The 20,988-nt window shown below is 36.8% G+C and overlaps 1 protein-coding gene across 1 annotated transcript; it reads left to right on the top strand.

Annotated features, from left to right (window-relative positions):
- The first annotated feature begins 12,602 nt into the window (after nucleotides 1–12,602).
- Nucleotides 12,603–13,519, top strand: LOC149817759 (uncharacterized). The gene is made up of 4 exons (XM_089985669.1): nucleotides 12,603–12,692; nucleotides 12,765–12,882; nucleotides 12,994–13,085; nucleotides 13,241–13,519. The coding sequence occupies exons 1-4, from the start codon at nucleotides 12,677–12,679 to the stop codon at nucleotides 13,303–13,305; spliced, it is 291 nt and encodes a 96-aa protein (XP_089841795.1). The 5' UTR covers nucleotides 12,603–12,676; the 3' UTR covers nucleotides 13,306–13,519.
- The last annotated feature ends 7,469 nt before the right edge of the window (nucleotides 13,520–20,988 follow it).

The raw sequence follows: 20,988 nt of genomic DNA, 5'->3' as shown, positions 1-20,988 counted from the left end.
ATATTGAACTTTTTTCCAACATGGTGCAATAACCCAAGGTAGATTTTTGAGTTTTGAACATGATGACCAATCTGAATCACAATAGACAGACAATTGAAGTTTGCTATCAGATGACAAGAGTATGCCCTGGCCTAGCTTTGACTTAAGATATCATAAGAGCCTTTGTGCTTCATCAAGATGTGGCCTCCTTGGTGTATGCATAAATTAGCTTAAAATATTGATACAATAGGCTATGTCAGACCTTGTAATGGTGAGGTATATCAATCGACCCACTAGTCTTCAATAATAAGTCAGATCATTCAATGGTTTTCCTTCCTCTGAATTAAGTTTTCTGTGTTGTTTCATGGGAAAATCTGACGGCTTGTCCCCCAAGTACCTGTGATCTCCAATGATGTCCAATGTGTATTTATGTTGTGATAAAAAAATGCCTTTACTAAATCTTTCCACTTCGATTCTCAAGAAGTATTTGAGTAAGCTTAGATCCTTGATACAAAAAGCATTATTTAGATTTACCTTTGGTTGACTAATTATTGAAATATCATCTCCAGCAATGATGATATCATCAATATATATGAGAACAAATATACATCCATATTTTATGAAGCAAGAAAACAATGAATAATTCACCCTAGATTGAGTAAAGTCAATCCCTTTAAGAAAACTTGAAAATTTTGCAAACCAATTTCGAGATGATTTTTTGAGGCCGTAAATGGATTTGTTGAGTTGACAAACTCGCTGCTCTCCCTATCGGTGAAAACCAAGAGGTAGTGTCATATAGATTTCATCGTCAAGATCACCATGTAAAAATGCATTATTGACATCGAATTGATGGAGAGCCTAATGTTTGATAGCGACTACGACCAAGAGGCATCGAACAATGACGAGCTTAGCGATGGGAGCAAATATTTCATGATAGTCAAGACCTTCAACCTGTGTATAACCTTTTGCGACAAGGTGTGCTTTGTACGCTCAATTGACCCATTTGATTTATACTTCACTTTGTAGACCCATTTACAACTGATGGGTCATTTACCTGGTAGAAGGTATGTAACTGTCCATGTATGGTTGCCTTTAAGTGCGCAGATTTCGGCCGTGATGACTTTCTTCCAATGATCACACCCTATGGATTTGACAAAGGTTTGGGGTATAGGGTTTTTGGCAAGAGCTACTAAAAAGGCATAGTGAGATAGAAAAAAATTATCAAAAGTAATGAGAAAAAGGATATATTGTACCTTTTTGGTGAGCACTCATAGCTTCTGATTGGGGCAAGCAAAATGCAACATAGCATTTATAATCCTGAAGATGAGAATGTGGAGCTTTTATCCTGGAGGAACACCAAACAGGAATAGCGGATCCAAAAAGTGTCAAAGGAGGACTCAGAGAAGATGGAGGGATATAAATAGGTGGTGATGGACTTGGACAATTTTGGAAAATCGATATATTATCCTGAGTATCAATTATTTGGAGTGTATGGGAGACATCTGATAGAAAATCAGACGATGAGGTGTAAGACGTCTCTAGAGTTAGATGGCACACATGAAGCAGATTAGAAAGGAAAAACGTGTTCATAAAAAATCATGTCTCTGTTGGTGAAAATAGCATGGGACTCAAGATCATATAAACGGTAAGCAACTTGTCCATATGGATATCCAAGGAAGACGTATTTTCTTGCTCTACTATCAAATTTGTGGGAGTGATGAATATTATGAGCATAACACAAGCAGCCAAAAATTTTGAGGTGTTGGTAATTTGGGCTTTTATGGAATAAAATGTCGTGTGGGGATTTTTCATTAAGGGTTGTGTTGGGAACATGGTTTATGGGATATGTGGTTGTCATAATACATTCCTCCTAGAATTTTATAGGGAGATTGGCTTAAAAAGTCAAATCCCAAGCCATGTTAAGAAGATCTTGGTGCTTGTGTTCCACCACTCCATTTTGTTAAGGGGTATATATACAACTGTGTTGATAAAGTATACTCTGATTTTGAAAGAATGTTTGCATATCGTTTGAAAAAAATTCGCTCTCATTATCACTTCTAACCTTTTAGATTTTGGTTTTGAATTAGGTTTTGATCATTGAAAAAAAATCTTGGATAAGAGAAAAGGTTTCAGATTTATAACGCATTAGGTATAGCCAAGTAGAGCGAGAGTAATCGTCTATGATGGTTAGAAAATAATATGCACCGGATAAGGATGGATTTTGATATCCTCCCCATAAATTAATATGGATGAGTTCAAAAATTAAAAAGTATAAGATTCATTAGTGAAAATGACATCACACTGTAAATCTTTAGTCAACTTGATAACATATATCAAATTGTAGTTAAAATTAGGAACATATAAGACATCAATAAGAGATATTTGTGGATTTATGTTTGCACTGCCAATGTGAGTGACTGGAGCAAATAGTCTGGTGGGTAATTCTATTGGTGGACAAACGATGGTTTATGAAGAATGTAATAAATTCAGGCTAGAAGCTATGTGGTTAGTAGCCTCGGTGTCTATTATCCAACATGAAGAATAAGATAAAAAAAAATAGAGTTTTGCCTGCTAAATTGGCTTGGGGTTCCAGTTTACCTTGTGTCATGATGTTTATGAGATGTTTATATTGTTCAGGTGTGATATGTGGTAGGGCAGCCTTCTCCCTTGGCATTGTTGAATTCACCCTTGCACTTTGTGTATTGTGCAGAATGTGATTAGAAGATGTGAGCAGATTAGGGTGTGCTAACTAAGAATTTGATCTGGATAAAAGCAACAGACCGATCAGCTTGAACTGCAGTAGATTGAAAAAGAACAATAGTCGACCTGCAGTAGATTCGCGGTGGAACCCGACCTTAGAGCAAAAAGAAAAAAAAATACTCTGTTGTTGGACTAAAGAAGCAGAAGTCGGATTGGAGGTTGTTGTTCGGGTCATTTGGGTGCTCCCAGTCCCAACAACTTTTGGGGTGGGAAAAAGTGGGTAGGATGAGGAGCCTCATGACAGCAAGTGGGACACTTTCCTGACGTGGGTGAGGGAGGAGATTCGTCTAATCACACTTAATCACAGTGTTAGGAACACGATATCTGGTGTTCAAATCAACTACGAAAGAGCAGAACTTGGTGTTTGCAGTGAAAACTGCAGCAGCGATATCCACTAAAAATCAATTGTGGAAGAGCATAACTTAACGTCTGCAGAGTGGAAACTGCAGCAACGATATCCACTAAAGATCAATTGTAGAAGAACAAAACTTAACGTCTGCATAGATATCCACTGGGGCATAAAAAAAAACTGCATCATTTTACGAGTTTTACAGACCCGATAATCAACGAATTTACCTGCTAAAACTGCAAAAAAATAGAGGAAAAAGATAACTTGATCACAGTGCTGCAGGAATGCCACCTGCTATGCTGATAAGCAGATTCACGAACATCAAGTGATTTAACTTGTTCATGATTTGAGAAAAATATTCTGTAGTATTCCTTCTGTTGAACCACAATCCCTTTTGCATAGCAGGGTGATCAGGTTGACCTTTGCTTTGATACCATAATAAAATATGATTCCACAAACTGAGAATACAGTTTATGCAAATAGAGAATAGCATCTTATTTCCTCTAGAATACAATTACAAAAAATATGAGACATATATTTATACAAGTTCATAGAGAAGACATATTCTCCATCAAATCAGTTGGGTTATCACGATAAGCTTATCATGATATCCCAGCTGGATATCTGATATCAGTAATATCGATCTAACAAGTTCCCTTTGTGATTCAAAAGTGAGACCTAAGGAACCAGTAAACTTTGAAAACCAATGATTACGTTAATAGACCAACAACTCATGCCCCCTTGCTTGCTTAATGGTCGGTTATAGAGAGAGAGAACCCCACTTGATCGAGTATTATATATATAATATATATTGTAATAAAAATATTTTTTTAAAATTAAGCGGGTTAGAGTTTGGGACTTTGTTACAACATTAATATCTCAATAAAGAATAAAAACCTTGTCACAACATTACTGTCTTCGCAAATTATACTGCAAGTCACACTTTTCTTCCTCGTGCAAGAAATTAATTAAAGGAAACGTGAATCCCGAGATCCATATACTAAATTGGTGCAGCCGTACCACCAAAAACATGCACCCGTCTATTTGGTTCATTGAAACATCATTTGAGTTGGAGTGTTTCAATGTATAGCAATGTAGGGTAGACGAAAGACAAGGCACTCGTGGGTTGTCAATTTACATCAGCAGGGTTCCACTTGTTGAATGGCAACCAAAGGTAGACATGGCTGGTAGACCACATGCTCATCTAACAGCATGTTCCAATGAAAACCATGGGTGCCATAATATTTCTTTCCAGGGGCGCAAGGCCATTGAGTACTGGCAACGCAGTGGTCGCTTTTGTCATCTCGCTCTTCGAGATTGCAGCATCCCCAAGAGTAGGGTCCATCTGGTGCAGTTGGCCATCCACCTGCAATGAAGAAGTTGCAATTAACATAGTGGCTTTTGTAAATCACAATCTAAAGGTGTTCTCAAAAGGAAAATATATGATTTCCTGAATATATTTACAAAGAATCAATGATCAATAACAGTCAAAATTGCTATTATGCATATTTCCAGAAAGCATAGCTGCTTGTTTAGCATGCTGATGTGCCATATCTGTTGCAACTAACAGAACGCCCATGCTAATGTGCCATGGATGACTTTACAATCTAGGCCATGGTTTCATGCAAGAAATTAACATGACCCATAAAGAAAGTTCAATCTTGAACACCAAGATTAGCAATCCTCATCATGGGTTTAATCCAATATGCGTGAGCATGGAATTGGTGTAGCCATTTCAGTCAAAAGAAAAAAAAAACAAAAAGAATTGGTGTAGCCAGATTTGTCTAAGCAGGAGTGACTTAATCATTTTTGTTTCCCCTGTTTCATCTTCTTTTCATACCTGTTGTTTGATGGGATGTCTGACCAAGGAAGTCTGCAATTTCTCTTTTACGAGTGGCGTCATCCCCTGTAGTGCCGAAGCCACTAAATGCTTTAGCGGCCATAATGAAGGCATTATAAGTGTAGAATCCTTTAGCAGGACAAACCGCATCGTTCCGATGCAACAGCATTTGGTTGAAGGTAGTCTCTGAAATGAGAGAACTCAAATCACTGCCACAACCAGTGCACTGGCTCTGGCACCCTTCTCCACAGTAATCACTCGTGCTGCCGCAGTAGCCCCACTTGCTGCAGCACAGTCCCCCCTGCACACAGAGCACCCCCTGATTGACGACCACATTGCTGTGCTAGTGCACACAGGGCACCTAGTAGCAGAGGAAGGAGTAACAATGGCAAAGAGAAGAACTTCATGACAGAAAGATGAAGATGGTGGAAAGGAGAAGGATCTCTGAGGAGGAAAGAATTTATGTTATTCTTCCTTGGATGAAATTGATGGAAGGGAGCATGTATAAATAGGCACCCTCTCTTCAAATATGTGCATTACTTAGAAGGATATATATTTGCTGATTTCTGTAGTATGTATAATCTATTTGGAAAACCATGGGTGGAAAGTTGTATCCACTCAAATCTGTCCACATAGATGCATTCAGCATAGTTTGTTTACTATATATGATTTTTTTTTCAAGAAATTTTGGTACATTCTGAGCTGTTGACTTTTGAAACCCTTGAAAAACTTGCTTACATATTGTTATCGCATCATCCAAAACCTTTTTTCTATTAAACCAACTAAGCTGTGTTCAAAGGACAGATTTTTTTGGAGGTTCCTGACCGATCTCCCTATCTCATGAGCAGAGAAGAAGCGCATCATGATATGGCAGTTCTTCTTAGAAAGGAAGGGATGGATATTAGTCATTTCTAAATGGCAGCATTCTATGGGACACCCACTCTTTAACGAGCAAGAAAAGGTAAGGTGAAACAGGACATCAAACTGTCGAACTAGTGAAGGTATCCCGAGACATCATGGACGGTCACTCTAAGCTAATAATTTTTCACCCAAAGGCGATTGGCCTAGTGGGGTGGGGGCCTTGGCTGCTAGACGATCAGTCAAGGTTCTATTCCCATGGGCATCATCCTTCTGTGCAAGCTAATACGAAGCATAGGCCCCGGGGGCAGGGGTCCTAGCCTCGAAGTTTTACGCAGCTGGCATGACGACTGTAGGTATTGCAGGGTGAGCCAGCGTGACCAGGTCTTCGTGGTTTCTTCGGGTTATAAATTAAAAAAAAAACTAATTTTTTTTTCAGGGATTCCGGAGGTTGGGCCTTCTATTGCAGTCAAGCTCCTGTAAATCACATCTGTAAGGTTAGATTAACAAAAAATTTGAAAAATGGCATTTTGTACCATATTGCATGTACAAACAACTGTTGCAAATGTTTGTCCTTAACAAGCTTGATTGACTTAATAAGAGTTACTAGGTGGTTGGGGTTGCACTCCAGATCAAGGTCTCAGCTAGCCAAAGCAAGCCCCATGCAAGTGTTCTATCTTTTGAGTGCAACCAGATGACTGAATCAGCGCATTAAGCGGTCCTGGTTGGCTCCCAAACAAGAATTGATCTCGCCCGATTATGAGAAAAAGATTCTCATTTGCCCTTTCCTCGCATGCAAACAAACATGAAAAAATTTGACGTGATTTGAAATCACATTTGGGTTGGGGGTGAATTTACTCACATATCATGTGAATCCAAATCACGTATTCTACGTTGTGATTTAAAATCATATGACTTCGCGATTCCATCCAATCACATGAGATGCAAGCAAACCTGCCCTAAGTCAGTTTCTTCCCAGTGATGTTGAGTAATTTCTGGATCCTAAAGAACGTGCCCTGTACTAAATTAATCAAAAGCACTAAATAAGTGTCGACTTATATAGGCGTTGGGAAAGACCCACAAGAGAGTGCATACTAGTGGAATTCACGTCCAGTATTCCCATGGTTAAGAAAAAGAAAGAGAGAGTATTAGTATTGAATCCATTTTTTTGTTTTTTCTTTTATTCTGTATAATAATTAATACAAAACATTTATATATAATACAAAATAATTAAAATAAATTTCAACCGAATTTCATGTTAAACATGGTGTTGCACATCATTTATCGAGTCTAGTAAAATAAAAAATTTCCGACTCACATTCAGTTATGTTATTGAAGGCTTCATATATGCAAATCATAATGATCTTTTTTATATTAAATATTTGGTTCCTGTGTGAAAGAGAGTGCATACTGTTGCACGCACGGCTCATGTTTGGCGTGATCGAATCTTTTAACTGGTTATAGACAAGAACATTTATTGTGAGACGTTATTTAGAGAGAGTCCCTCTTGCAAACTCAGCAATGTCCAACCATATCATGCAGGTTAAAACTCTTGCCATTTGGCTCCGTTGAAAACTTGATTCTTTTAAGAGTTTTTTTTCCATAGTTGCCAAGTAATGACTTGGATACGACAAGTGATCCGTGAAGTAGAGGCAAGGAAGCGAGCGTTAAAAAGTAGTATGAAGCAGGAAGCAGGATACCGCTGTGAAGCGATTATGTGAGTGCATGAAAAACGAAAAGAAAAATGAAGCACGAGCTGAAGCAAATGAGAAATGACCTCAACACAAATATAAAATAATATAAAACCAACATTTAAGCTAGTTACAAAAAATCAGAATTTTCTACAACAACAACTATGCCTTCATCCCAAAACAATTGGGGTCGGCGATATGAACCAAAAAAGAAAATCATTCTGGGTCTTCCACATGAATCCTTCTCTTCCAATCATTTCTATTCAATGTCATGTCCTCGGTGAGGTTCAAAGCATTCATATCCTTTCCTATCATCTCCATCCAAGTCTTCTTAGGCCTACCCCGACCTCTTTTAACTAATATATTTTCTCATTTCTCCATCCTTTTAACTGGAGCATCATTAGGCCTTCACCGAATATGTCCAAACCACCATAAACGATTCTCTCTCATCTTATTTTCAATGGATGCAACGCCTACCTTCTTACGTATCTCTTCATTTCGAATCTTATCTTTTATTGTATTTTCACACATCCATCTAAGCATACGCATCTCAGCTACACTCATTTTTTGAATATGATGTCTCTTGGCAGCCCAACATTTCGTACCATATAGTAAAGCAGGCCTAATTGTCATCCTATAAAACTTTTTCTTCAACCGTAATGGCATTCTACGATCGCACAACACTCCAGTTGCACTTTTCCATTTCATCCACCCAACCTTTATCCTATGATTTACATCTCCATCAATTTCTCCATACTTTTGAATGATAGATCCCAAATATTTGAAACAGTCATCCACCAGTATTTCTTACTCACCAAGCTTCACTACACTCCCATCACTACTTCGTTCCTTACTAAACCGACATTTAATATATTCTGTCTTACTCTTACTCAACTTAAAACATCTTGCTTTCAATGTCTGTCTCCATAATTCTAACTTAGCATTAACCTCAACTCTAGACTCATCAATCAAAACAATATCATCAGCAAACAGGAAAGGGCTTAATGCAGATTTTCTTGAATTGATCTCGTAAGCTCATCCATCACTATAGCAAATAAGAAAGGGTTTAATGCAAATCCTTGATGTAACCCAACCGTTATGGGAAAATTGGTTGTCACCCCTCCACAAGTGCGGACATTGGTTACTACTCCTTCATACATATCTTTAATTATACTAATGTAGTTGAGAGAAACACCTTTCTTCATCATTGTCCACCAGAGAACATCCCTAGGTACTCTATCATATGCCTTCTCCAAATCAATAAAAACCATATGCAAATCTTTGTTCCTCTCTATATATCTCTCAATAAGTTGTCTAAGAAGATGTATAGCTTTCATAGTTGATCTTTCAGGCATAAAACCAAATTGATTCTCCGATATCATGACAACCTATACTTAATCAGCCTCTCCCAAAGTTTCATAGTATGACTCATGAGTTTTATACCACGATAGTTTGTGCAATCTTGTATATCTCCCTTATTCTTATATAGAGGCACCAAAGTACTCTTCCTCCACTCATTAGGCATCTTATTTGTCCTCCAAATCTTGTTAAAAAGATTTGTCAACCATTCTAAACATTTCTCACCCAAGCATTTTCAAGCCTCAATAGGTATACCATCTGGGCCAACTGTCCTTCTTGATTTCATTTTCTTCAAAGCCTCTGCAAATGTTTTCTTTTGAATCTTGCGCATGAAGTCACGATTCATCTCATGAAAAGGAATAGAGAAGTCTCCAAGATCCTGAGCATGACTTCCATTAAATAACTTATCAAAAATAATCTTTCCATCTCTCCTTAATCTCCTCATCTTTGACTAAAACCCTTTGTGTTTCATCTTTGATACATCTAACCATACTCAGATCCCTCGATTTCTTATCTTTCATCTTTGCAAGCCTATAAATATCCTTCTTGCCCTCTTTGGTATCCAACTTGTCATAAACCTCCTTATATACCCTATCCCTCGCGTTTCAAACTACTTTTTTAGCTTCCTTCTTTGCTATCATATACTTTTCCAAATTCTCATTATTACGACTCTTAGATTTTTATAACACTCTCTTTTAACCTTAATAGCTAATTTGACATCCTCGTTCCACCGTGATGTATCCTTACCTAGCGGTGCACCGCCTTTAGACTCACCCAATACCTCCTTAGCTATCTTTTTCATGCCACCCGCTATCTTATTCCACATTGATTTTGAATCCTCATCGAGACACCAATCAGCTTTCTTAACTACCTGCTCTACAAACATTCTTTGTTTAGCTCCTTTCAGTGCCCAAAACTTAATTCTAGGATCTATCTTGTCTATCCCTTTTGCGGCATTTTCTAATTCTAAGATCTAAAATTAAGACTCTATGTTGTGTAGCTACACTTTCTCCCGGTATAACCTTACAATCGATGCAACAACCCCTATCTCTCTTTCTAAGTAGGAAAAAAATTATCTGACTCGTATTAACCCCACTTTTAAATGTTACTAGGTGAGACTCCCTCTTCCTAAACCAAGTGTTTGCTAAGATCATATCATAGGACAAACCAAAATCTAAAATACTTTCTCCACTTTCGTTTCTTTCTCCTATAACATAGCCTCCATGGATATTCTCAAATCCATCCCTATTAATGCCTACATGTCCATTAAGGTCACCGCCGATGAAAAGCTTTTCTCCATAAGATATCCTTTGTACTACTCCATCTAAATCTTTCCAAAATTGACGCTTAATGGAATCATCTAAACCTACTTGAGGTGCATAAACACTAATAATATTAATAATATTTGTACCTAATACTAATTTAATAAGTAAAATCCTATCACCCTTCCTACGAACCTCAACTACATTATCTATAAACTCACGACTAATAACAATCTCTACTCCATTCCTATTCCTATTTATTCATGTATACCAAATCTTATATCCCTAAGGTTCTATCACTTTTGCTTTCTCACTTACCCATTTGGTCTCTTGTAAACATAAAATATTCATCTTTCTCCTACATATAACATCTACTAGCTCTACCAACTTACCAGTTAAAGACCCTATGTTCCAAGTGGCTAACCTAATTTTATGGTCTTGAACTATCTTCTTTACCCCCACTCGTTCAACAAAGTGAGGGAACCCTTGCCTATTTGACACCATACCCGGGCACCAGTGTGACATGTCGCTTCTGGGCGATGACCTAGCAACCCTTGCCCATTTATCACTGCCTTCGGGCCTATAGAGTACAACACGTTGCTCCGTAGGGAACGCCCTAACGAAATTCTCATATTGGTTCATATTCATAGGGTGTGATTAAGCTTTTATGCTGGCTGTCACTGGCCTACCGCAACCCTCCTCCTTTATCCACGCTTGGGACCGGCAGTGTATAAGTTATACACAGTCAGAATTTTCTAATATAAAAAATATAAGAAGTGATGAGGAAGTGAGTGAAAAGTGACAAGAAGTGAAGGAAAGTGATGGCGAAAAACAAAAGGATCACACGTGATTCTATGTGCGATCCTTTTGTTTTTATTGGATGGGCATTCATATTCAAGTTTGTTGAGCTTGAATTTGAATTGACAATCCCGAACTTATACAACCTTAGGAATTTGCACAAACAAGGTGAAAGATGAAATGATTTTGTTTTTCGCCTTTGGAAGGCATTGTATAAGTTGTTTCTGCATTTTGTAGCGTCTTTTGTTTTATGACTCTTGTCCAAGTTGTTCGCTCATCAAACATGGGACATTTGGAATAACATCTACGTAAGGTCCAAATAAATGTTGTATGTGGTACAGTTGTAACGGAACGCAAAAAATCAATGTTCTGTTCTTTTTTGTTCATTTCTTCCAATCCTACACAAACCATCAAACATTCCCTAAAAGGCTAATCAACAAATGAAAAGAACATCGCTACAGTAGACAAATGTTCACAGTGCAAAGGACAACAACATATATCTATTAGGAAGCTTAAAAAAAACAGATCATCCTCAACAGTTTTGTCATGTTGTTGATAAAGTGCAAAATGATAACAGCAAACAACGTTCCAAATCCAATCAATTAGCTTGGAAAATGGATAACTAAAGAATAGGAATCAAACCAGCGAGAATTATCTAACAAGAATGGTTGAATCTGCTCATTGAGACAGCCGTATGACAGTCAACAGATGATTGAACACAAAAAATGTGTGAGCACTTAAACCTGTCCTAAACAGCTATTTCTAAGAACAAATAATTCACACAACCATAATCAATCAACTTTCACTCCCTCAAGTTAACCAACTATTATGATATGAAAGCCAAAATAGGAACTACGACAATCAATGCAACAAAAGAAAACCCAAGAGAGAGAAAATGATCAGTCTTAGCTTCGATGAGATCGTTGTTGGCCAAGATAGTTCCCACGTCCTCAATCCCAACAGTGCTCGGATGGACCAGTTCGGTGGTCGACATCAGATCATTCTTTCCACAAGCAGCCTCCGCATGATCGAAGAACTCCAATGAGGCGAATTGATGGGGTAAACACCATTTGTTCAGATCCATAAAGGTTGATTGATATTCAAACAAGTAGAGAGGGATCCCTCCTTCTCCTTCACGTTCTTGACTGGTATCGGAAGCAAGGGAGAGGAAAAACAACATTCCTCTTTTGGGTTTTAGGGCAGCCACCCAAGTGGCAGAGGGATTCGAACCTGGGCCTTCAGCTTGGCACAAGACCCCGCTTACCACACGAACTAGACTTGTATCATTTATCAAAATTATGAACTTATTTGGCCATTGGGTTTGCTTGCAATGGGTTCAAATCAAGTGGTCTTAACCAGTGTTGTCAAAATGGGAATTAATCGGCCGATTCAGATGGAATCGGCCCTTAGCTGATTCAAAACAGGGTTCGATTACCTCCCTTCAAAAATGACCTATTTTGGCTTGAATCGTCCAAATCATCCGAAATTTGGGGTTCAGAATCGACCAAATTTGGTTTTTTATTTTTATTTTTTTGAATAAAAACCTAACTATTTGAAGACGATTCTTTGGTTTTCTAAAGAAACCGATTCACCTAGTGAACCCGATTTTAACAACATTGGTCCTAACCAAAGTCGGTGAGTGGGTTCGGATCAAACCGTTTGACCGTAGCTACTAGCTAAGGCTCGGCCAAGCCGTCTCTCTTTCTCTCTCTCATCGCGCAACGCATCTCCTCCCCTACAGTTTCTTGCGGTTACAGAGCTCTGAGGAAGAGCGGGCGCCATGGTGTGCGACAAGTGTATGCATCTCTCTCTCTCTCTCTCTCTCTCTCCGTGAATCCGTATATTTTGATATGTGGGGAGATGGACAGGTGAGAAGAAGCTGGCGAAGGTGATCGTCCCTGACAAATGGAAGGAAGGAGCCAGCAACACAAACGAGAGCGGTGGCCGCAAGATCAACGAGAACAAGCTCCTCTCTAAGAAGCACAGGTCCGCCTTCCTCTCTTTCTTGTTCTACGGTCTCCTTTTCCCGTGTTGTTGGTAATCTTCTAAACCATCAAACTGTTATTGATGGGTAATTTGTGTGCTTGGTGTTCTCAGATGGACGCCCTATGGGACGGCCAAATGCATCATATGCAAGCAGCAGGTGCACCAAGATGCCAAGTACTGCCATACTTGTGCCTATACCAAAGGTACTGTGATTCCTCTCAGAGGGTTGTATCTCATTCTCTCCCTTCTTTGCCAAAATTGGGAATTAGAGTGACGGCTTTGATGTGTTGGTACTTTAAGGAGGCGAGTGGTTGGATTTGGCTTAGCTCTTGAGCCTACTCTTTGTCTAATTTTGCAGGCGTCTGCGCTATGTGTGGGAAGCAAGTGCTTGATACAAAGCAGTACAAGCAAAGCAATGTGTAAGCGATGATTTTGGTTTCGATATAATGTATATGGGATTGCCCATCTTCCGGAATGGTTCCAGTTTTCGTTTATTGCTTTGGGGAAGTGGGTTGTTCTCTTTGTAAATCATGTGGATTATGATATGATTTCCTTTTTAGGTAAACATTGAAACCATTATCAAGACCAATCTCTGTCATAAATTTTAATGTATCTTTTTCTCTTTTCTTTTCTTTTCTTTTTTGATTCCCTTTTTTTTGTTTGCTTTTTTGATACCTGAGATGGAATGTGATGCTCTCTGTGGGAGCAGGTTCCTTTTGAAACTGATGCATGAAACTAGATGTAATTTTTATCACCAAGGAAGCAGAATTTTTTCGAACTGACATCAATGTTAGAGTGAAAGGTTGTGTGCTCTGGGTTTATAGTTTTGTATCACTGTTGGAGCGAAAGATTGTATACCCTGAGTTTTCTGTGTTGCTAACTTATTTTTACACATTTTTTCTTATCAATATCTGGATTCTTTTGGTTACCATGGAGCAGGATTTTTATTCCCTTTTTCTTTTCTATACATACTGTGCAGAAATCTGTTAATATATGTTCCTTGCATGGTTGTTCTACTTTAGATGTCTAAGGCAGTCATTCATCGGTAGTTGTTTTCCTATTAACCAGTACTTCAAGCAAATGCATGAGCTTTGCCTTTTTATATGTGCTTTTATGTAGAACATGATGGTGGTGGAGATCAGAGTGTGTGTATTCAGTTTGTTTGGTGCGGAAGAACTGGTTCTCTTTATTCCTTTCCTTGGATATCACATGTATGATGTATCTGTTATTGTTCCTGAAGCCATGTCCTTCCGCTTTGTTAACCTTTCTTTTTCCCCTCTTTGTTTGTCAAAACAATTATCATCTCATACCTATAGTAATCCTCTCCTTTTCTTAGCCAGATTTAAGCTCAGTTTATGTAGGCATTTCTCTATGAAGTCTTACTATTACCTCTTCCTTAGCATAGGCATGATGATAAGGAGATCTTGAGCTGATAGTAATTTTCTAATGGATGTTATATGAGAATTAGACAGGTAGGCCCTCTTTTCATATGACCCAAATGATTCTTTGCTCTTCCATTGTGGCACTAATTCAAGTAAAACTTATGTTTTTACCGCTGATTGGTCTTCTCTTGAGATAAAAGGAATTGAAGATTTTAACAAATTTTCAAACTTTTCCGTTCCCAAAATTAGATTTGTTCCAAAACTAAACTTTAATTTACTTTCGGTTTCCCAAATTGTCGAAAATGGGTGTAGTATTTCCTTCTCATCAAACCAATGCTTGATGCAAGATCTCTAGTTAGGGAAGGCCATAGGGAGGGCGATCTCTACTATATGAATTAGTTGATTATTCCAAAAGATACCTTTTGTTGCAATGTACAAAACTTGGATGTTTTTTTGTGGCATCAAAGGCTAGGTCATCCTTGCATATATAAATTGTCTTATGTATTACATTTGAAAAAATTTTGTAATAAAATTTTTTATTGTACTAATTGTATTCTTAGCAAAATTAAAGCTCTTCTATTTGCAAAAAGAAGTTTTTCTTCATCTAAACCTCTTGAATTAGTGCACTTGGATGTTTTGGGGTCCCACACTCATTGCCTCTAAAGGTGGTTATGTTTATTATGTAATATTTGTGGATGACTTTTCTAAATATACTTGGATTTACTTTCTTAGGCACAAATATGAAGTTTTTAAAATCTTTAAAACTTTTCATAACCTCATTAAGAATTAATTCAAAACCAACATATCGATTTTTCGCTCGGATTCGGGAGAATAATTTATGTCAAAAAATTTCAAAGAATATTTGAAAACCAATGATATTTTACATCAAAGGTCTTGTGCCAATACATCACAACAAAATGGTTTGGCCAAGAAAAAACATACACATAATTGGAACCATAGTCACCAAGGTTGTCAGTATTGTATCGGTCGGGCCCAAAGTAATACCATATCGTATCATATTGTAAAATTTTAATAAAAAAAATCCAAAAATTCTAAAAAAATAAAAATAATTTAGCATAAATTCTAAAAAAATCATATCACATAAAACAATGATGAATCTCACAAAATACAACCATAAAATCACATATGAAGGCAACTAGAGTCTCCTAATTTCTATTTCTTTTTTATGTATACTATATTCCTATAATAATAATATGATCTATACTACTATTTATAAATAGTATAGCTATAATTGAATAAAGTAGTTATAGTTAAGTTAATAGTAATAGTATTATATGGTTTTGTTACTGTTTCATTTTTTGATTGTTTTTTTCTCCCTTGGATGAATCTATAATTCTAGAGTATTTATTTTCACCCATGCAACTAATAACTGAAAATGTAAATAAAAGACAATTACATAATTTAAATTTTAAACACAATTAATGCCTTACATTTAACCAACTAACTAATAATATTAAATTCACATCCAAGTCATACTAAAATGTCATAAGTCATAAGTGAACTACTAAGAGTTCATGATAACTAAAAATATTACATTTAACCAATATTTTATATGCCAACCTTCATCTCTAAAGTTCTAAACTATAAAGATCCTAAAACTAAACTATCTTCTAGAGCCTATTTGCCAAACATCAGGATAGTATTTCCTGAGTTCTGCATCCAACTATCGTTCGATGATCTCTTTATGTTGGGTCATTTTTTTGGCAAGTCATCATCATCTTCACAATTTGGAACAATAGTTGGAACTCTTTCATCTCTGCATTTTTGCAAAATTCTTCTTCTTCGAATTTCTTCTAATTCAACAATAAGTAGCCCTGGTTAGATGTGATCTGTGTATTATTTAGTCACAATAGACTCTTAGATCATAGGATTACACGTAGGCAAGTCCTAGGAAGGCTTCAAAAATCAATGACTCACAATGTACTAAGTTTTCATGACTCATAAAATCATGCTTTTTTTTTTAAAGGCATGCTAGGGTTGAAGAATTTGCAGTCTGGATTTGTAGTAGAGGGTGTAATCTAAAGTGCAACTTATTTGTGCTTTGTTGGCAAACAAGGATAATGCTTGCAGGAATTTTCCCAGCTATAGCTTGTTCATGTGTTGCTATGGAAAAAAACTTGTTCATGTGTGTGTGTGCGGTATGTATATATATATATATATATGCCATGTTAACCAGGCTTTTGACGGGTTTTCTTCATGTATTACATAAATCTGACCCTACAGATGTGTTTGATATGGTCAATTTACTAGGAAACGATACTTGGGTCATGTTTTTTTTATTAAATACATGATTTGTTAAGCCTTGAATATTTAGGAAAATCTTAGATCGTCAATTATTTAAACCTTATAAAAACCAACCTGCATATGAGGATCGGATGATCCAAGAGTTGATTCCTATAAAATCAAGCATGTAGAACACATCTATACGGTCAGATTTATGGAAAACATAAAAAGCTCTTCGAAATCCTGGTTAGCATGGCGGTTAGCAATTACCACATTCTCTCTCTCTCTCTATATATATATATATATGAGAGTAACGTCAAACTCATAAATAGTTCAACATTACGCTGGACACATGCAATCAGTAGTGCGTGCATTACATAAAAAAATGACCCTTTAGCGGTGGTCGTGATTGCTACTAAAGGGTTTTTTTCCACCAGACCCTTTAGCAGCTGTCAAAAGCCACCTTTAAAGGGTCTTTTTTTGGATACGCGGCATGCAACCGTTTTTCTGACCCTTATTGGACACCCATCCCATCTGACGTTATTCTCCTACACACACACACACACACACACACACACATATATATATATATATATATATAGAGAGAGAGAGAGAGAGAGAGAGAGATTCACAAAAATTAAATAGATAGAGAATCACATGGACGTACATTTTGATATTGCCTGCAATATGTTGCTTAAATCTATGCAGTCCACCTATAATAATAGCATCACAAAGAAAATATCTCAAATTCAATGGTAACCCTAGTCGTGGTATATCATCAATACTTCTGCAGGATCATCTCTAATATGACATGAATGTGAAGTCAACATCGAAGGATCTAAAATAAAACATAACCAATTAAAAAAATCAATAAAAAGCGAAGAATAAGAAGCACTAAACACACATTTCCCCAAAAACACTCAATAAGAAGCAAAGAATATAGATTTTCTACCTTAGCCCATTTTCTTGAATGAAAGAATGGTAGAAATGCACTCTTGATAAAATCGCAAAATCCTTCTCTCTTGTGGACGAATTGGCCACCAAATCGATCTCACAGAACTTAGGGTTCATGGGTTCCCTTCTAATTGACTCTAGACATATGAAGAACTCGGCCCTCAGGAGGCCTTTTAAACCTAAAATGAAAAAAGATAAACCAACTTTCAGCCTTTTTTAAGTGCACCGATATTGTATCGTACGATACACCTGATACAGGTACAATACACACTCATATTGCGGTACGAGTTTGTATCGTATCGCAAAACACAAAAGTAACGATACATATCATACCGTATTGTACGACACGATATGACCATGATAGTCACAAATATCAATATCGGCTATATCTCAACAAGGTATAATATTGAGATACTATCACTTTTCTAATAAATCTTGGGATTTATAAAAAAATGAAAAAATTGAAAAAAATAAGAAAAAATAAATGTAAAGCAAATGAGCCATAATATGACATAAATTCTTCTTTCTTCTTTCTTCTTTCTTCTTTCTTCTTTCTTTTCTTCCTTCCCTTCCTCTTTCTCTTCTTTCTTTCCCTGTTCACGTTGACTGGAACTCGAGGAGGCTGGAACTGGAGGAGACAAAGCAGGCTGGAACAAGAAAGTTGGAACTCGAGGAGGCAGGAACTCAAGGAGACAAAGCAACTTCTTTTTCTACCCTTCTTTCTCTCTTTCTTTTTTAAAAGGTGACAGGTAAGTATGTAACCCTCACAAAAGTCAAAAAGGTATAAACTTTATACCCAAACTAACCTATTAGAGAACTTAGGAAAGACATACTTGTTAATATATGCATATACTGTAAACCGAAATACCCATCAGGGGTATTTCGGTCCTTTTACTTCATAGGCGTCAACCCACTTTATCTCCTTCTTTTACTTTTATCTTTTGCACTCTATTTCTTCAGCCCACTTTTTCTTTTTTTACTTTTGTCTTTTTTCACTTTCTTTTTTTTGTCCTTTTCACCTTTGCTTTTGTATTTGTGTGATTAGGACAACTCCATATAGCTCTTAGAGCTGCCCCAACAGCCATATGGGGCTGCCCCCCGTAAGAAAGTGAAAAATATACTACAACAAATGTCTCTCAACAAGTTCTCACAAATACACCATAAGAACCACAAAGGTTCACAAAGAGAACTAAAGAATACACACTACCCGAAACATGTATAAAAATATGAAAAATAAACAACTTTATTGATTTGGGATAAAATCCCAAACAAGAGTAAGTATTTACAAGGGGAATAACCCCATATTTATAGAGAGGTAGAGAGAAGCCTTAAGGGATCTGTTGGACTCTCCAACGGCTCTAATAGAGCCATTGGGGAGTCCAACAACTCCCTTTGGATTTACCTTTTTGACTTTGTCAAAAAGGTACTTTTTTGACTAGTCAAAAAGGTAAAGGCCAAATCAGTCCAATGATGGACTGGTTTGGCTAATTCTAGTTGTATTTCAACTAGAATTAATTAAACTAAAAATCCTAATTAGAAAGGAGATAAAACATTACATGTCTATGAGATTACATATGAGATATTATATGAGATTACATATTTTAACACTTCCCCTCAAACTTACGGTTGGATAACCGAAAGTTTGCTTAAGAGAAAGTGAAACCTAGGAGCAGCGAGAGGCTTGGTGAAGAAATCGGCCAACTGATATTTTGAAGCAACATAGGGAAGATTAATGGTGCCACGCAAAAATTCCTCTCGAACATAATGGCAATCCATTTCTATATGCTTAGTGCGTTCATGAAATGTCCGATTGCTTGCAATATAGATAGAGCTCTTGTTGTCACAACACAGATTTGATGCTTTTGGACTTTTAACTCCCATATCGGAAAGTAGACGTCGAAGCCAGACTAATTCCATAGTAGTTGTGGCCATTGTCCTATATTCAACTTCAGTTGATGAAAGAGAAAAAGAAGAACCATTGGGGGCTCCCACATGGTGTCGTTGGGAGCCCCCAACGGTTATATTTATGACCGTTGGGGGTCCCAACGACTCTATGTGGGACCCCCAATGCATATAAAAAATTATTTAAATAAAAGAAAAGAAAAAATAAACTACCTATTAAAATAGTTGTTTCTAGAAACAATTATGTAAAATGACCAAAATACCCCTATCAAGTATATATATATATATATATATTAACAGCTATTGCATGATAGCTGCCAAGCTTATGACAACAGACTTATGACACAAGGACACAAGCTATGTACCAACTACCAAAGTTTACACAACTTATGACCAAAATAAACAGGAAAGAGAAAAGAAAAAGTGTATACAAGAGATTCCTAGTTACAACCTAAGATAAAAAGGAAAAAATACAAAATATACATATTTTAACCATAGTCATAGATATCGTCGATATTTTGAAAATATTGTGATATTAATGCTAGAAATTGAACAATGATATTAATGGCAATATATTGTGATATTTTCAAAATATAAGCAACTTAAATATATCGTGATATTATCGCTGTGCAACCCAGCCAGAACCGTAACAGGGAAAGAAAGAAGAGGAAGGAAAGAAAGAGGAAAGGAAAAAAGGACAAAAGGAAGAAAAAAGAAGGCAAGGAAGAAAAGAAAAGAAGCAAGGGAAGGAAGGAAAAAGAAAGAAAGAAAGAAAGAAAAGGGAAGCAAGAGAAAAAAGAGGAAGGAAGAGGAAATGGGACTTTACAATTTATTTTTTATTATTTTTTTTTTATTTTTTTTAAGTTGCAAGATTTTTCTGAGATTTTTCCGAGATTTATCAGAAAATCGATATTATACCTCGCCGAGATATAACCAATACTTGTGGCTGATTTGAACAACAATAACATTTCTCTCTTCCTGGGCATGAACATTCATCCGTTGGTAGTTAGTGGTGCCAGATTCTTGCTTAAGCAAACAAAGCATAGGCATTCAAAAATTCTTGTCAAGACATGGAACATAGGAGTTTGATCAGTGCATAAAAAAGGAGATTATCTACAATATAAATGTAGAAATCGTGTGGAGCTTCGGTTAGTTATGCTTTCACCAAGTATCATGCCAAACTTTCATGAAACTTCAGGGTTAATGGGGGATTTTACTCCATTGGTAGCTATTTTTGAACTTCGCCAAATTTAAATGAGTTCTACTAGAAGTTGTCATGGTAGTTGGTATTTACTATGTATGTCGTGCATTATTGCAAAGCCTAGCCATGTGAGAAGCAAAGTTAGATATTTCCTACAAGTGATGATTAGCATTAGCCTTTTATTGTAAGAGAGGTTTCTCACACTTGCATGGATGCTTGTGGTTGAGCATGCTAGCCAAGAACTATTGGGTAGTTTTTGTTAAAATATGTTATACATATATATATATATATATATAGAGAGAGAGAGAGAGAGAGATTATGACACATACACATATATACAACAACAACAACAACTACGCCTTCATCCCAAAACAATTGGGGTCAGCGATATGAACCAAAAAAGAAATTCATTTTGGGTCTTCC

Source organism: Nuphar pumila, chromosome 13, assembly GCF_984573655.1.
Source record: "Nuphar pumila chromosome 13, dmNupPumi1.hap1.1, whole genome shotgun sequence".
NCBI classification, from domain to species: Eukaryota; Viridiplantae; Streptophyta; class Magnoliopsida; order Nymphaeales; family Nymphaeaceae; genus Nuphar; species Nuphar pumila.
The sequence above is the reverse complement of the archived record's forward strand: the minus strand, read 5'-3'. Positions and strand labels throughout refer to the sequence as shown.